This window comes from Lycorma delicatula, chromosome 5 (assembly GCF_047948215.1).
Source record: "Lycorma delicatula isolate Av1 chromosome 5, ASM4794821v1, whole genome shotgun sequence".
NCBI lineage: Eukaryota > Metazoa > Arthropoda > Insecta > Hemiptera > Fulgoridae > Lycorma > Lycorma delicatula.
Window position 1 is genome coordinate 82,255,113 of NC_134459.1, and position 19,621 is coordinate 82,274,733.

The 19,621-nt window shown below is 27.2% G+C and overlaps 1 protein-coding gene across 1 annotated transcript; it reads left to right on the forward strand.

The window, feature by feature from the left end:
• Window positions 1-974: 974 nt before the first annotated feature.
• Window positions 975-18,773, forward strand: LOC142325134 (uncharacterized). Its single transcript, XM_075366502.1, has 8 exons — window positions 975-1,254; window positions 2,969-3,389; window positions 5,536-5,807; window positions 6,871-7,082; window positions 10,176-10,283; window positions 15,341-15,411; window positions 15,581-16,761; window positions 17,582-18,773. Exons 2-8 carry the CDS (start codon window positions 3,295-3,297, stop codon window positions 17,890-17,892), a joined length of 2,250 nt encoding a protein of 749 aa, XP_075222617.1. The 5' UTR covers window positions 975-1,254; window positions 2,969-3,294; the 3' UTR covers window positions 17,893-18,773.
• Window positions 18,774-19,621: the final 848 nt, after the last annotated feature.

Here is a 19,621-nt window from a genome sequence, read left to right on the forward strand (position 1 = left end):
ATTTCATTACTTTTTTTCCTGTTTAGCCTCCGGTAACTACCGTTTAGATAATACTTCAGAGGATGATATGTATGAGTGTGAATGAAGTGTAGTCTTGTACATTCTCAGTTCGACCATATCTGAGATGTGTGGTTAATTGAAACCCAACCACCAACGAACACCGGTATCCACGATCTAGTATTCAAGTCCGTGTAAAAATAGGTGGCTTTACTAGGGCTGAACGCAGGAACTCTCGACTTCCAAATCAGCTGATTTGGGAATACGCGTTCACCACTAGACTAACCCGGTGGGTTGCATTTCGTTACTTATCTGTAAGCGACTGAACTCTAAGATCTACCCTCTGGTCACTGTAGGGTGTGACTGACAATCTGTAGGAACAGTTTATTGTATTGTTAGGCAATGCTGTTGTTGTTTCAGCTGATTATTAATATAATTTAATATTGGTATTGAAAGAAACGGTTCATTTTCAAGCATGTTGGTATACACATTTGTCATTTGAAAACAAACTGATATCGGGCCGTCGATTATAAATTTATTCGTCTGTTACGGGAATTTAAAATAAAATGGTTCCACTTTTTCGTAAACAGATTCTGGGTGTTTCAAAGAATACTAGTTTGCAGAAACGTAATATTAACGTATAATACTTGCAAAATAGTACATAAAATTGTATGGTTATTATTATTTACAAATTAACTTATCAAATTTGATTGAAATAACAATTATATTTTTCTGAAAAAGGAGTTCATTAAGTTAATGTAACAAATTATTTAAAAAAGCTTACATGTTTAAATGAAGAGCTGTAAACGATCAATCCAACTAATAAAAGAAAAGCTCTGGGTTTATTTAATAGCATAAAACTTAATAGGAGATAGTAGAATATAATTTATTTACGGGAGGGAACAAATTACTGTTGCAGAGTTTCAGATGTAAATTCATGAATTCGGCTTTACAAAGAGTGTCACGCTATAATCGAACGTAGATCATACTAAAAGCAATCAATACATGTATTGTGCTACTAATAAAAATAGTGTGGAGAAATTCTTTACCACGAATAGAATCTATGTACCTGTTATCAGTATAAATATGTTACAGATATGCATTGAAGTGTACTAATAACAACAATTTTTTCTTCTTGTCTGTGTGTATTGTTAAAGTCGATTTTTGTGTTTTGTTAACGTAGTTCCTAATAAATGCATAACCTAACAAAATGACTAGTTCAACATCAATATTGTTTTTCAAGAAAACAGCTGAAATGTTTGTTGAATTTTAATTTATAAATGCATAATTAATTTTGTTACATTCTAGTATAAATAATATTTTCTGTAATGTGCCCATTTAAAAGTGACCAAAAGTTATTTCGCTTTTATTGTGTACTGTATTTTATTATGTGGAATTTCATTAGTGTATTAGGTTAAAACGGTAGAGATAGGGCTATATAAATAAGTATCCTAAATGATTATTCTTAGTTTAGAGGTTTGTTATATAAAATATCTGATTAATGTATTATAATTGTTTTCTTCTCTTGTAAATTAATTTTTTGACTTTATCGTAATATTCATGTGTTAATTATAACATTAATTAATTTAGTCTTTTAATTATAAAGCTAACATTGAGTGCTAGTTTTATTTATATGAAATTGGTTGTGAAACTAAAATTATTTATGTATCCCACAAAAATTATGTTCCCTTTCTTACATGTCGCTGACCTTACCTGAAGTACTGACACTTAACAGTTGCATTCATCATCTGAGGTGATAAACATGAGGATTCTTAATGATTTGGAAAAGAAAAGCTGATTTGTACATCATTACCATCTTGCTATTTGATATTTAGATCATCTTCAGATGCTGAAATTGAGTAAGGTGGGAAGTCAAATTAAATATACTGCTTTAAGTATGTTAATTGGTTTTGACTTAGCTATGATAAAGTTCAGTCCTCATATCCAAATTATTATCAATATGCGTAATTAATAAGGATTAATGAATGATTAACCTTATACAAACTTTCTTAAGCCACAGTTTTTATTTTAATTGCTATTTGTTGTTAGTTACATTCTTTTTTTAACTCTTTATTTAGTTATGCCATGAAACAACTGCCTCGTATAGTTTTTTTGTATGTTTTTATAGTGCTATTGTTTATACTTTAACCTTCTTAAATTTTTTTTGTGTGTAGGTAGTAAAGATTTACATAATCATTTTTTAAATATAAGCACTAATGTTTTACTGGTATGCTCTCATAAATTTTCACTTTACTGTCTTTTTTCATAATAGGCAAACAGCTTGTTTTTAAGTAACATTTTTGTAGAAATAAGTGATAACTTTTCATTCCATTTACTTTCATAATAGATAAAACATTTCTCTTTTTTCTATTTGATTTTCAGTGAGTGACTCCTATTTTTCAGTTCATAAAAAACTGGTGCATAGTAAATTGCTTTTTAATCTTGCTTAGTGACAAGTACTAGTCATTTTACTATGATTGCAGCAGAAATTTTGACATTTAAAATATAATAAAACATGTGCATATATTTGTTTTTTATATCACTGTTTAGTGATTGAATATTAAAATTAAAAAAATCTTTTGTCTATTTCTAATTTGCAACCATCGTAAACAAAGAGTAATTTATGGGGTTTTTTTTGTGCAAATTTTCTTGCCTATAAAATAACATTCTGAAAAACATGCAAAAAACCCATTTCTCCACCGTTTAGTAATTTTTTTTTTTTTTTCCACCGTTTAGTAATTCAATAGTGTGTTGCAAAACAAACTTGTGTAGAAATAATCTCAGACTACAATTTTTTCCCCATATTTCTAGTTTCTAGTATTTGATGAAATAGTGCCTAAAAGAAAGTGTTCACATGAGAGTAATGATCCATAATATAAATTGTATGTATTTTTAATTTCATTGCAATATATTATTTTATATTTTATTTATATTTTCTGTTAAATATATATATTTGCATATTTTGTTTCAGGTTTATTGAAATTTATAGAATAGCTCTTTGGCTCTAAAGAAATGATCCTATTATTATTTTCGTTGATTTTTAGTGTGTTTCTTTGAGCATTTTAAATTTGCATTTCTAAAACTACTGTGTGTAAGTTGCAAATTAAAAATTTAATTAAGAATTACAGATCTTTTATAATTATTTTATGAATGCTTCCAATTAATTACTCTTCCGACTGTAAAGCTCTGCAACGGAACTTTTAAAAAAATTTTTTCCAGTAGAATGAAAAGTATGAGATATTAATTTGAATTGAGGGAATTTTAGATTAAGAGAAAAATAAAACATAATACATTAAAATGACAAGACCTACATGTGCAGCTAAAACTTGTTATAATTCATATTTTAATAAACCATTAATCAAGTTTTTCCCTTTTCCTAATGATGAAGTCAGGTAAGTGTTTTTTTTCTTAATGAATCTACACTTATATTTTGTTATAATAATTCAAATAGTATAATTAATTACTTGAAGGTATATTCATTACATGTATTTGGGTTTCATTAAATGATGTGTATGCCTATAAAACTATGATTTGAGATAATAACTAATGAATGTGTTCAATGGTAGACTATAACCTAACTTTTTATTATCCATCAGGGTCTTCCAAAAAGTAAAGAGCTATTTGCTATTGATTTAAAAAATACTTATTTGGTACTGGAAACCTGATTACATTTTTTACCACAGTTGCCTTTAAATACAAACACTATCATGTATTCCAATTTTTCTATTCAATCATCGTGGAGATATACATCGTGGAGATTTTGACGGCCACTCGCTGCCAGTTTTGATTATTATTTTTTTTTGTTTTACCTCATCATCACTGTTATAATATGAGATGATACCTTATTATCACTCTCATAAAAACACTGACAAATAAATCAGAACTGTATGGTAATTGTTTGAGTATTTTCCAGCAAAATTTCTTAAAGTAACAGTTTCAGTTATTGCAGCCAAGGCTGGGAAGGATTCATTTGAAACAAAACAATAAATTAGAGTACTTTCTAATCTTAGTAAATGCTCAGAATCACTTTCTGTTTACTTGAGTTTTGTTTGTTTTGAAGATGTTCCTAAATTATGCCACTCAATTGATTGGTGTTAACTTTAAGTAGTTTTACGACAAATTTATGTTTTATCACCACTGGTAATGTTAAGATTAAGAATTTCATTGTATTCTTGGTTATTAAGTTAGGAATTGTCAAAACTATTGCCAGATATTTGTGCTTTTGAGCACAGATTACTTTGCACTTAAGGTGTTCACCAATATTTTCATATTAGAGAGATCTTGATATCTGAGGGAATGAAGTATGTGATTCATCAGTAGTAAAGTGTCATCTTTTTATGAATTTCATTATTGAATTTTGTTTCATTTCTTCAGTCACAAGAGAAAAGTCATATAAAATGATTGCCAGAACATTCAATCTTCCTTCGTGATGCATTTGTTTTTTCTTCATGTTCATGGACTATTTTCTTACACTTCACTCACAACTTCATGACCATGTAATTCCATATTTGATTTTATGTTTCTTCAGGGACTTTTCTGGCTTTAATAAACTGGAGTTTACATTTGATGGTATCTTTTTCTTCTTACATATTTTAAATGCTGAAAATAATAATATATTTACTATTGAAAATTGGTTCAAACTGAACTAATAAAACAGGATTGTTGTCAGAAGGTCACTCTGTGAGTACTATATACAAATTTTTTTCTGAATAGCCATTGTGTGTCCATGATGAATATTGTTTGAAAAATAATGAATTGTTTTGTTATTTGATAGCTCATAAATTATATAGTAGCAGTAGAAATAATTTGAACTACTTTAATACAGACCTTTCAAGATTATTGAATATAATAATATAGTTACCAGCTATCTATCCCTGATATTTATCTATTTTCAGAAGTCTATACAACCTTTTTCTTTTGATACTGCACAAATTAGATATTGTATCATGAAACAGTTCTACTTTGCAACGTTCATGAACCTATTTATTTACTGATGCAGATATTCTTTATAAGGTTCTAGGTGTGTAAAAAAATTATCTTAAACTAATCCGCTTGATCTTTGAATGTGTCTGTGGACATATGTTTAGAAATAAATTTGGCCTTTTTAGTGTTCATTCATTGAGTAGTTAATAGGTATAATTTGTAATTTACATTGTTTAATTCTTTTAAGTCACAAATAATCCTGAGATTGTTGTTAGATATTATATGAGTGTGAAATGAATTAATTTATTTAATAATGTTTTATATATGTATTTATTTGTGATAATGAGACTAAAATTCAAAGAAGCTGTACCAGTTATGAGTAAATTTTTTTTGTTTAGTATTATTGTAAAACCTTATAGCCATTTTAGAGAATTTATCATCAGTTATATATGGTTTAATCTGTTATTGCATAATAAACATACTTTACTGTTTGTATGGTATGTTTGGCATAATGTACTAAAAGTGGATTGTAATGAGAGGTTTTTATATAATTTAAATTCCATTTTATTATTATTATTACTAGTAGTCACACTACAGTATTAGTATTTGTTTTAGGTCTCGACAGTGGATTAAAAATTCTGGAAGAGAGGATCTTTTTGATGAACCACTGGAAAAATTACCAAAAAAGTATTTTCTTTGTTCTGCTCATTTTGAAGATAAATGGTTTCTTAATCCAAAATTTAAAACAAAATTTAAGAAATATGTTGAACCGGTACCAACTATTTTTTTGAATAATTTTACTGAATTTTTACCAAAATCAATACAAAATAAAATTTCATCAAAAATGGTACATTTTGAAAAAAATGCTGTTGAAGTTGTTAAAAAAGGTAATTTCACTCTATAAATTATATTAATATATCCAATATTTACTGTATTATTTTTTTCATTGCTTTTATATTTTAAGAATGTAGCTAATATTACTACTACTTGGACTTAGTATATATTATTTGTAATTCTACCAGCATTGACAAATTTACTGAAATTTTAAAACCATTTTTGTAGCTGATAGTTTAACTGTGCTTGGTTATTGCTGATATACATGTAACAAATTATCAAAATACTGAAAAAAATTTGGTAAGCCAATATACCAAATGATGTAAAGATAATAATTTTTTTATCTATAGATTAAAAAAAAAGACAATAAGTTGATAATTTATTCAGTACCATTTAACTGAACCATAAAACATTCTAGGTTCTAAACAGTGTATCCTAAAGAGAACTCTATTTTGATTCACATTTGCTTCAAGTTAGGTTCTTGTACTTTACATTGCACAAAGAACCTAACATGTTCATATGAATTGTGGTAACTTAATTAAAGATTTGTTCTATGAAGTTTTTAATGTTTTTTGTAGGGGTCGATCACTGAACATCTTACTCTTCAAATTGCCCCCACAAGAAAAGATTTTGTGAACCATGAAAGACCCCATTTACTCCACAGTGAATATCACAGTTAAGAAGTATCTATTAACTTCCAGCCAACACATCATTTTGATAGGTATTAAAGAGATGTCAAAACCACATAGTTTTACAGCTTGTATAGCTGTAAAACAAATCTAAGCTGCAAATGTCCACCCATCCAGTGCTCCTTTTTAACTAAATGCTATAGAAGTAACAATCTGTATCAGTTACTTCAATGGCCAGCCCATCATTTACCATGTTTTTTTTTTTTTGTAATATATTATTGTTAAATCTTTTTGAAATTAAGTATTAAATTTCCTTTTTTTTACAGATTTTTTTTTTCAAATTCATTATTTTAAAACAAGAAAGTAAAATAAATTATATATTAAAAATTATTGTTATATTTTAGTATTTGTCATTGAGAATATTCTGAATCTGTATTTAAAAAAAAAAATGTGTTAGTTTATTTTAATTTTATTTATTTTTTTATAGAATTGACAGAAAATATGATTGAAGAAAAGGAAAAAATATTGAAAGATTCAGATCTTGATTTACATGTTAACCTAAATAATGATAATTTATTAACAGAATTAATATTGTGCAGACTCTGTGCATCAGACATTTCTTCTGATCAGTATAAAAATATATTTTTGGAAGGTAATAAATCTCTGAAAGAAATGATTGAATATCTTCTTCCTGAAAAGGTATTTTATTATCAATAATGTGAAACAAAAATTAATTTTATAATATGCAGTCCTGTGTAGTATGTAGTCCTGTCTCATATTTGTTATAAGTTTGTTTTTATTCTTTGGTACAAAATCATGATCTTTCTCAAATGACTATTTATATAATGGTTTTATTATATTTATAAACCAATCTGCTGCTGTAACTTGTTTAAAGCAACGTTAGATAGCAATAAATCATAGCTACAGCATCAGGAAGAAAATTTATACAGGAACCATAATTTAATTTGCCAGTTGTTTTTTTAAGATCTAATATATGACTTTATTACTTTTCACTCTTGTTATTTATAAAAGTGAATTTCTCAGTTCAATAAAGTTTTCTTTTTTTATTATGAAATATTTTGTTTATATATAAACTTTCTGAAAATTCAAATAATTCATCAGCATACTGACGACCACTATGCCAAATAAACTCAAAAAACAACTTAACCACCAAACACAATAACAGAAAAACCTAAAAAAACTAATGCTAATAGTTTTCATATATGGGATCCTGGATGGATTTGTGATGTAATGACAAAGACAAAAAGGAAATAAAAACTTAAAAATGTAGAAAACATAAACCCTAACAACCACAAAATTTGTAACAATACAACTTCACTGACTTACTGGTATGATATAAATTTAAAACATCACACAGTACTTTTGTAAACATTGTTGCCAACTGCTATAACACACTATGTCTTTAATTAAAACATCATCTTCAAAAACGAGTGTTTTAAATAAATTTTTATGATCTGTTAATATTATGTTTATAAATTTAAACAACAGTATAAAATGATTTACTAACAGATCGTTTTTATTTCTTTTTTGTCTTTGTTATGTGTTGATGTAATTGTAGAATTTTTTACCAACTGATGATGCAGAATTCCTCGAAAGTCAACTATTAGTATTAGTTTTTTTTAGGTTTTTCTGTTTCCGTGTTTGGTAGTTAAATTGTTTTTTGAGTTTATCTGGCACAGTGGTCAGTATGCTGATGAATAATTTAAATTTTCAGAAAATAAAATTATACATTTATTTTTTACTTTATTAGATCAACCAAAGTACAGAATAAATAAAGTAGGATGACTTACCACATTCCAATATATATGCAGGAGCACTTTTGTGATTTACTCGCATCATCAGCTGCATTATATATTCATCTCAAATTACACAAATTACATTACAAACTTCGTAAAATATAATAGCATGTCATGCATTTATTTATTGTATTTAAAATTTAAAACCTTTAATCTTTTTATTTTAAAACTTTTATTCAGTTAAAAACTGAACTTTAATAAACCCAACTTTAATAAACCTTTTTTTTATTCAGTTAAATTAAAAAAAAAACAATATTTAAAAATATGAAAAATTAATTAAAATTAAAAGTAACATTAAAAATTAAATTGTAAACATTTTTGCATATGTAAAAATATGACATCAAGACAAAAATAATTTTAAGTAAAGCAATTATGCATGTTGTCCATTTAACTGAACTTACTTTACTATACTCATTGAAATATATTAAATTATACATCACTAACAGAATAAATGGTGGTGCCATCTACTTCAGCTTTCAAAATACTGTCATCCTCATATTCTATCTGAAGATTGGTCTATTATTGTGGAAAAAAAGTTACTTAATTTGATACTAATTTACAATACTAGAATTAACAATAAATAAAAACAATTAATATTTAATCGAATTGACACAAAATTACATCAATTTTCTGCCATAACGGCTATTTGTTAACCGATTTAAAAAAAATAAAATGTCATTTTGTTCAAAATGAATGGCTTAATATTTTAGCAAATAACATCAATTTTGATAAAATTAATATTTACGGAGATATAACGGATTGAAAAATAAACATGGCTGCCATTTTGTAATTTGTGAAGGTATTTAATTGCTGATGTTTTTCTAATTTTAAAACTTTATTACCAAGATGTTTATCAAATATTAATGTGATTTGTCTATCCAAACTTGAGATATACATTTTTATATAAAAATAACAAAATGGCGGGCGGGGAGAACGAAGGAAAAATTGCCATTTTTCCTAAGGATATTTTTTGTTTAGTTTTACAAGTAGAATCCAAAAAATTATAGCCAGCCCACCATCTTAGAAACATTCTGTATATGTTGGCTTGTACATACCTAAAAGAATCATTTCACAAATTTTGTTTGTAGATTTGATGATTGTAGATGTACAATTTACATTCATCATTTTCAACGTTATATAAATCTTTAGATTGTTTTAAAAACATTTAAAATAATTTTTTATATTGGAAATTTTATAATAAATTTGTGTAAAGTTTTAGAATTTATCATTAAAACAATTGTATAAATTTTCGTAAATCTTTTTAGTATTTTCTTTATATTTTGAAAATTGATTTTCCATTACTGGATGAATTATGATTTTGATTTATCTGGTCTTAAAAAATCCAAAATTTCACTTATACTGAAAATGCCCTGTGTTTATGCAAAATATTAATTTCTTAATAACAGATTTAATTAAATTTTTGTTAAACAGACCTTTTTTATTTACATGAGAGTATTTTCATTGTCTCCTACAACCTTCATTATGGACACAAGGATTTATTTTCTTCACTGTGATTGTAGTCAAATATATTGGCTTTATTTAACTTTTAGACTCTATATTAAGCTTTGCATAAAAACAGTTGGAAATATAAGTTAAAAAAGAATAAGTGGCATCAAATAAAATAACTAAACTTCTCAGTAAGTATCACTAAATATTTAAGCTTTGCTCTTTTGAGATTATGATAGCTTTTGCATTTTGTCCACAAATCAGTTAACTTATTCAAAGTAGCTGTTTATATTTCTAAAGTGAAGCATTCAGTATCAAAGAAATGCTTTTGGTGATTTTTTTTATTTACTTTATTTTTATTTTTGTTATTGATAAAACAAGTATTTATATTTACCTAACAGGAATAACTGAGTAATTAATGTGTTGTCAAAAATTAAGAATATATTAGTGATAATGGCTGAATTACAAATTTGTTTGTCAAAATTATTTAAAATAAATTTTTTACATTTTTTTACAATGATTTTTACAGGTAACAGAAGATGAGTTACCTCATTACATTTGTTATGTATGTGAATTGAAAGTTAAGGATTGTGTTGATGCAATATTATTTTTTGAAGAGGTTTATAATTATTTGAAGGTAAAATTACATATGTTACATTTCTACATGTAAGTTTTAATCAATACCTATTTTTTATGTTTTACTTATCTCCAGCTATGGAATAGCTTAATTAATTATTCAGGTAGTTTATGGTAAGGATGGTTACGTTAATTCAATGGTGTATATTTTTGTATTTTGATAATGGTGTTAGTTTGTATCATAATATATTTTGATATTACCTATGTAATATGTTACTTTGGTATAGACCAGTATGAAATATACAGGGGAGTCCTATGAAAAAACAGAGAAATTATTTGGACCATTCTCCTGGTGACAATAATGAAAAAAGTTCATAATAAATATAAGTCTGGAAATGCTTTGTTTTCGAGTTCTGGCTAGCGAAAAATTTTGCCTAGATTTCTGTTCTTTTATTAAAAAGAAGCCCTACTGTAATTTTTGTGACTCAAATTAAGGAGTAAAGTAGTATTTTATGTAATTTGAGCTGGGAAATAGGATAAAACAGATTTCAGAACTGTAACACCAGTATTTTTTTAATATCTGACATAAAACACAACATTTGGTGTCGAAAAACAAGTTTTTTTTAGGTTTTACAAAAGCCTTTTTAAATGACTGATAAATGTGGAAGATGTAGTAACAAAACTTGTAGAGAATTTAATTCTGAGAAAATTAATGTAATTACAGCCAATAAAAAAAATAAAAACTTTTAAAAATAGTTTTTATTGAAGCAAAACAGATGAAAAATAGACAGAAAATTGTATTATTCTTTCTTTACCTAATAAACATTATTCTTAATACAGCAAAATAAAAAAATTAAATATGTAAAATGAGAAATGGTAACAAAATAACAAACCTTAGTTACAGTAATTTTTTGAAACTCCCTCCTTCACAATGTACACACCACTCTGCCTGATGTAAAATATTTTCGTTGGCTTTCTGTATCATTTCATAAAAATGAAATATTATCCAGTAGCATTTCATATTTTAATGAGTAAAAATTAGCAGCATTCAAATGATTTCTAGCTATAAAAAAAAAAAAAATGGTATTGCACTATCGTGCTGGAAAATCATTTGCAATTTAGTTTATAAAGGTACTTCCTGCAAAAGAGCCAGCAGATTATTTTTCAAGAAATGAATTTATGCATCTATCATAAGGTTATCATTGAAAACAATTGGTGCCACAATTTTGTCATAAATAATGCCACACCAAACATCATTGTGAAATCTGTGTTTGAAATTAGTTTCCACAATACCATGTGGATTGTATTTGCTCCATAAATGGCTATTTTTAGAACTGAAGACTCAGTTTCTCGTAAAAGTGGCTTCATCAGTAAACAAAATTGAATTTACCTTGTCAGCGTTGTCTAGGCGCCAATGATAGAAGATTAACTGCTGCGGTTAATCTATTGGCTGCAAATTCTGAACCTTCTGCAGTCAGAAAGGATGGAGTTTCTTTCTATAGGATGCGCCACGCTTTATTTTCAACAAACCAGTGTGACATGAAATTCGCCTTGTACTAGTGTCTGGGCTATGCTAAATATGCTGAATCACACGATATTCATCACTAAAATGATGATTTAGTTGGTGTTTAACAGAAAACAAACATGTTGGAAAAGACCTTTTCATTCATAAATTCTGATACACCGAAGAAAATGTTTTTGTTTTTGGAATCTGCCTTCCAGGAAATCTTTTCACTTTGAGCAGCTTCAGAATTTCCATTATAAAATCCATAAACAAAAATTTTATTGGCATATTCCTCATTGGAAAATTGAAACTGGAAATTTTTGCACTGTGATATAACACTGCACTTCCTTTATGTGTGTGATAATCATTTATAACAACAGATTCAAACGAAGTATATAATTTTCATTGTTGGCCAGCTGCATACGATAAGATTTTTAGACATGTGTATATATATATATATATATAAATGTAAATATATATATATATATACACATAATCATAATTACATAAATATTTTTTTTTTGTCTTCAGTCATTTGACTGGTTTGATGCAGCTCTCCAAGATTCCCTATCTAGTGCTAGTCATTTCATTTCAGTATACCCTCTACATCCTACATCCCCAACAATTTGTTTTACATACTCCAAACGTGGCCTGCCTACATAATTTTTCCCTTCTACCTGTCCTTCCAATACATATATTTACATATATATATATATATATATATATATATATATAATGTAAATATGTATATAAATATGTAAAAAATTTCCCTCTCTCTCTCATAAAGCCTATTTTCTTAGAGAAAGAGAGAGAGAAAACCTTGTTAATTCAAACCACTTGGCTATTTAAATTTTCTTTATTTTACTAGTTGATAAGGAAATGTGTGGTTAATTACGTATTTTAGTTTTTTTCTTAGCAAGATAAGATCTTTAGGAAGAAAAATTGCAAGTAGTTAAATCAAATTTTTTGGAGCTGTAAATTAATACTTAATTTTATCTAAGATGGGTGGCGTATTATCAATGAAGTAGTGAGAAAATGCTTATAACTTCTGAAATAGCCGGGTCAATCCATTTGAAGTGTCCCAAAAAATCATAAGCTGATTGTTTGACCAATTCAAAAATAATTTAAACTTACCCACATGTTTCCTACATGTCTTAGGCCCTTATTTTTTTTTTTAAGCATGCACACTTATTTTTGTGATTGTATGGGTTTTTTTCGGAAAAAATCATAACTAAAAACCTGTTGGTCCTGGAAAGATGAAACCAAAAGCAATTTATTTATCTTTTCCCAAGGTAAAAGGTCGATCCAGTGGTTAATAACCTATCTCTCTTTTTTCTATGAGAAAATTACCAATAAAGTTGAACATGAAAAACAGTGAAATTTCACTTTTGGTAATTTTTTTCAAGAGACAGGGGTGGCATACACAATTTGAATTATTTTTTTATGTGTAAGTATATGTTAGTAGTTTTACCATAAATAATATTTTTTTTTTTTTTTGTCTTCAGTCATTTGACTGGTTTGATGCAGCTCTCCAAGATTCCCTATCTAGTGCTAGTCGTTTCATTTCAGTATACCCTCTACATCCCTAACAATTTGTTTTACATATTCCAAATGTGGCCTGCCTACACAATTTTTTCCTTCTACCTATCCTTCCAATATTAAAGCGACTATTCCAGGATGCCTTAGTATGTGGCCTATAAGTCTGTCTCTTCTTTTAAATAATATTAATGGTGATATACTTACCCCCTAAATTTTTATGAATGTTTGAAAACTAATTTTTTTTTTTAATTTTAAATTTTAGCTTCAAATAACTCTGATGGGACTGGTGATAAAAATATAAAATTTGCTCAACTTACAGTGTTTTTGTAGATGTTTATGGCAAATAAAAGAGTTTCTTGTGTATTGTACTAATAAAAAAGTTATAACCTCTCCAAAATCATGAAAAACGCTGTTAAAAGCAATACCATTTTGACAATTTTCAGTATGTGGTGTCAATCATGGTCTCATTTTTTTTTAATTTTAAATATATGTAGAAAGTGCCATATTTATTTCAGTATAGTTAATTTTTTGTCCAATGTGAATTCTAATGTAATTTGTTCCTATCATTAACCTTTGATATTTATAATGGTATTGTACATATCTTATATAGTTTTTATTTTTATTATCTTTTTCCATATTATCCAATCTCTGATTTGTATTTTAATATATGAATAATATTGTAATCTAAATATTATTTTTTTAACTAAGCAAAGGAAGAATAACACAGTAATATTTAGTGTATAAAGAAAATTGCAAAAAAATATTAAAAAATGTATCATTTTACAGACCTTTCTGAATCAAAATTTCAATGAGTTTAAAAAAATTATTTCCTTCAACTTCAAGTTACTTAGGTTTGACTTTTTCTCGTATTCATAAACAGCCAGTTATGAAAGTACAAATGAAGAAAGATAGGCTAGTACATTGAGTGATTCAACATAGGAATTGTCTCTTTCTTATTAAAAATTACTATGCAAATCACTTAATGGACTACAGTTTTTCCTGATATGGATGCTGTTCTTTTTCGTTCACTTCTTCCACTTTACTGAGATCCTTTGCGGAACCGTTGATCAACTCCTTGACCATCAGGAAGTCAATCGGTTATCTCAACCCATGTTTATAAAAATTTTGGTGAAATTTTGTCTTGTTTTTATTTTTAGAGATTGAAAATTTTCAGGTGTATATTGTTAAAATAATGATCAGAGAATTGTAGATATTAAAAAAAAAAATCAGATGATTTTTCTCATTTGTCAAGTGACTAGGCATATGACGATTTGAAAAGGAAATCTAAATAATTACAAAAGCAAACTGGATAAAAATTATTTATTCAAAATAACCATACAGGCATAATGTGTGACTTTTAGTAAATATGTTGACATAATTTTCTCAAGATGAACCGCGATTTTGGTTTCATTTCTAGATGTATTTATATATTTCTTTTTTAACTTTAATTTAATTTTTGATCTTGCAGTTTCAGATGCTTTCAGGATGGACTAATATTTTTGTCTGTTTGTCAGAGCACAATATGTTTATAAATATAATCTTGTTTTCTAATTTACATTAAATTTGTTCATTTATTAAGCAATTTTTTTTCTATTTTTGCAAGTATTCTTTCTATTTTGGTTATTTTTGTTGAACAACTTTAGTTGTCTCATTTAACAATCTGCTAAACTTATCTTAAACTAAAGATGGATGTTCAGAATGTCAACTGTCTTATTTTGTTATTGTTTCTTATAAAAAATTTACTTTTTATAAGATACATTGTTATATAGATAATATATTATGTTATATACAATGTTATGCTATATATAATGTTATGTACATAATGTTATATGTTACATATACATAATGTTATTATGTATGTGTAATAATTACTTTCTAAACAATCTGTTTCAGCAAAATTTAAAAATATACACGACAACCACCTGAAATATATTAATAATCCTGTTCACTTTATCAATATATAACTGTTTTTAAGAGGCAAAAAATTAAAACAACATTTTTTATTTATTAGTAGGCTTAAAATTTTAATATATTTTTCGTTTATTTATTTAATCATCATTCTATTTTCATTTCAGGGAATAACTGAAGATGAACGATTGTTGGGTGTAAATAGTGATGGACTAGAAGTAGATGATAATTTTGACAAGTAAGTACATTTTTGCATTAATATTCTTTTTCTGGAAAAATATTAATTAAACATGTTAACTTAATTATTAAAATTTAAGTATAAAATTAAACGTGCATAAACTTTTAATAATTAATTTTGCTTTAAAATTATTTTATTTGAAAAAATTATGATTAAATTTATTTTTCAGGTTTGAAAATGACAAAATCGATTGCCATCTGAGATGTGAAGGTGCTGTAGCAGGTCCTAAAAGTAAATCAGAGTTTTTACATTCAGAAGAAATTATTTTAGAATCTCCTAAATCAAATGAAAAGTATAATAAATATGTAATGACTAAATGCTCATTTTGTACAGCTGAATTTAATTCACGTTTCTTATTGAAAAGTCATGAAAGACAAGTTCATCTGTCATCACAAAGTGAACATGACAAAATAAGACAAGCAAAATGTGTTTTATCAAAATGTAGTAAATGTAATAAAATGTTTACAGCAGCAAGACTTAAAAAACATATGGCATCACACTTACCTAAAGAAAATCAATGCGAATATTGTGGTATACAATATAAAACAAAAAAACGACTGCAAATTCATTTATCTACTCATGAGGGTGATCCATTCTGTTCATTTTGTGGTAAAGAATTTAGTAATTCTGCACAAAAACGATTACATGAAAAAACACATACAGATGGGCCAGGTTTATTATGTGATATTTGTGGTCGTTTATTTAGTGAACAACGTATCCTTGATAATCATATAAAAAACCATTATAAAGCAGGAGAATTTACTTGCCGTATTTGTAATAAGTCATTTAAAACTGAAAAGGAATTAAAAGTACATGAAGATTCTAAAACATCAAAATTTTCATGTCCAATTTGTGGTAAAGAATTCCATTTAAAAGCAAGAGTACAGCAACATTTACTAACACATTCAGATATTTGTCCATTTACGTGTTTTTGTGGTGTTTCATTTAATCGCAGTGGTAATTTAACGCAACATCTTAAACAAAAACATAGTGAAGTAGATGAAAATGAGAACATTGAATTATTTAAATGTGAAGTATGCAATAGGAAATTAAAATCAAAGTTAAAATTGAAGTGGCATTTAGCAAAACATGTAGGTGATAAGAAACCTTACGACTGTGAACTATGTGATAAAAAATATGCTTCTATAGCTAAATATAAAAATCACATGAGAACACATACAGGTGAAAGACCTTTTGCTTGTACATTTTGTTCAAGAACGTTTAGTAGTCAAGCAAACATGAAGCAACATGAACTAATTCATAGAGATGTTTATCCACATCGATGCACTATCTGTGATCGTGTATTTAAACGTATTCAGTCACTTACTATTCATAAAAGAACCCATACAGGTATGTAAGAATTAAATATTATTTATTAGTACAGATTATTTATAACAAACTACCAGCCACAATATCATTAATCAGCAATTTATTTATATAACATTGTTTGATTAGGATCTATCATTTACATCTCTTACAGTAACTTTGAAAAACTTATTTTTTAATTAAAGAAATTTGAATACTACCTTTGTAATAATTTATATATATATATATATATATATATATATATATATATATATATATATATATATATATATATATACTGATTAAAAGTCTGACTGTGTAGAAAAATTTGCTGTGTAGAAGTTTTTCTTTATTTGGAAGTGATAATTATTTCTTGTATTCTAACATCTGCTGGGTAACTAAAGGATAACATTTCTCATTTAACTAATAAACATTATTAAGATGAATGTTGTATCTCTTCCAACATTTATGCAATGTTAGGCTTTTTATTATCTGTTGCAGCTGTGGCTTGGACGCAGATAGTTTAAATGTTGCGATTGAATCTCGTTCAATAAGTGAACATTTGGAAAAACATTTTGAACTGATTATTCTGTTCTATTTTTTGTTAATCAGCCATTATCAGTTATAAATATTTTTCATATTCTATTACATTTTTGAATTTAAAAATAAAATGTCTTTGAATATAAATTATTGATTAACTGATACTGAAATGTGAAGGAAAATCTGCTAAGGTAAAAAGCTACTACCTTCATTTAATGTGGTCAGGCTAAACATATTGTTTCACAATAACAAATATGGTGTACTAATATTTTGATGTATATAAACATGACTGTGATTATATTGCTGAATTTTAATTTTTTTTTAGGGGAAAGGCCTTTCACATGTTTGATTTGTCAGAAAGGATTTCTTCAGAAATATGACTTGAGAAAACATTTAAAAACTCATAATAAACAACCTAAGAATATTGAATTACCTGATAATTTACTACAGTCTAAAGAAATAGCAATACCAGAACTTAGTACTGTCAATGTCGTACCTCCAATAACAAGCACTTCCCTTCAGCTTTTTAGTGTTGATGACATACCACAACTTACATTGACAAGTGCGGATTTACAGATACTAAATGTTCCAATTGTTGAAATCCAACCTCTTGTGCAGCTTTCAGCAAATGTTTAATGGAATATTGTACACATTACTATTTGTTCCTTTATTATCTAGAGATTGTTTTTATATATTTTATTTAAAATAAAATATAAATATTTTGTAATATATTGTATTGCAATTTCTTAAATTTAAGTTTATATTATAATATTTTAGAGAGTAGCAAGTTGATGTGTTTATTACTGTCAATGTGAACTATCTAACTGTCTGGTAACTATGTCTAACTTACTGTCTGGTAAGTGTTGTAAACTACATCCCTTACAACCTAATGGTTCTTGTAACACCTGTTGTATCTCAAGGAATAGCATCCTTAAAATTAAAAAAATTGAAGTAAGAAAAGTTCAAAAACCAACATCATCTTTATAGATAAATCAGAATGTTTATTTTTTACTTAATATTCACTTTTAAACTCAGGAACTGCTAAACTGATCTTAATGATTCTTTTACCAGTGTTGGTTGAGCTATGAGAAAGGTTTTAGTAATAAATTTACCCAGGTAACTGCATTGTTGAATGAGCAGTAAACTTTAAATTAAGAGCATGTTGAATTATACAATGTAAATTTTTCATTTCATATTTTCAATTGCTGACTAAATCACAATCAAATGCATGAGATAGGTGTATGGTTCTCATAAGTGAAATTCAAAGAATAGATTGATTTTTTATTTTGGCATTTATTTAATCAAATCGAACCAATTGTTCTCAAGAAAACTACAGTGGATTAGAAATTCAATGTTTGTTTTACAATATAATTTTTGTGTAGTGATATTTTGAGACATTGACTGATGAGATACGTTCCAGATTGCTCATGGTTCATATAACGAAATTAAAAAAATAGTTCAAAGTTTCTCACTGAAAATTTTATTTTTTCATTTATTTTACAGCAATAAAATTGTTTATATATGGTTTTTTGGCCTATTTTATGTAACCATCAAAAATAGAGGCAAAAAAACATTCTATTTTGATGACAATTTTATTTTCTATTTTTGATGATAATTTTAGTTACTATTTTATAGATAAATGTTTTCTAAAAATGAAGCGATTTATGAGGTGTTGTAAAGCACTTTTGAGGTATTTTTGAAATACGAGGTGCGACAATAAAGTAATGAGACTGATTTTTCTTTGGAATATGTGGCAACCCTGCAGCTTGCGTAGGCACACCATCTTTGACCTTTGTCTATAAGCTACTTCTAGTCCAAGCGGCACATTGATGCAACTGCTCAGTCGTGAGTTGTGCTGTAATAAGTGAACACGTGTTTGTGTCTCTCGTCACAGAAATGAATTCGCAAAATATTGCACAACGGTATGCCATTTCTTTTTGCGTTAAATTGGAGGTTATGTCAAGAGCTCAAGTTTTTTGGTGGCATAAAATTTTTAGTGAAGGCAGAATGAATGTTGAAGATGAAGACTGCAGTGGACGACCATCAATCTCACGGACAGATGTCAACTTGACCAGGGTGCATGAAATCGTACGATCTGATCGAAGATTATCCATGAAAATGATTGCAGAAGAACTCAACATCAATCGAGAAACGGTTTGTCTAATATTAACTGAAGATCTTGGTGTGAGAAAGATTTGTGCAATAATGGTCCCCAAAAATCTCACACAACAGCGAGAAACACGGAAAAATGTGGCAGCCGATCTGTTAGAACAAACTGAAATCAATCCAGATTTGTTGAGCCGTGTTATCACTGGTGATGAAGGTTGGCTTTTTCAATATAATTCAGAGACAAAACGCCAAAGTT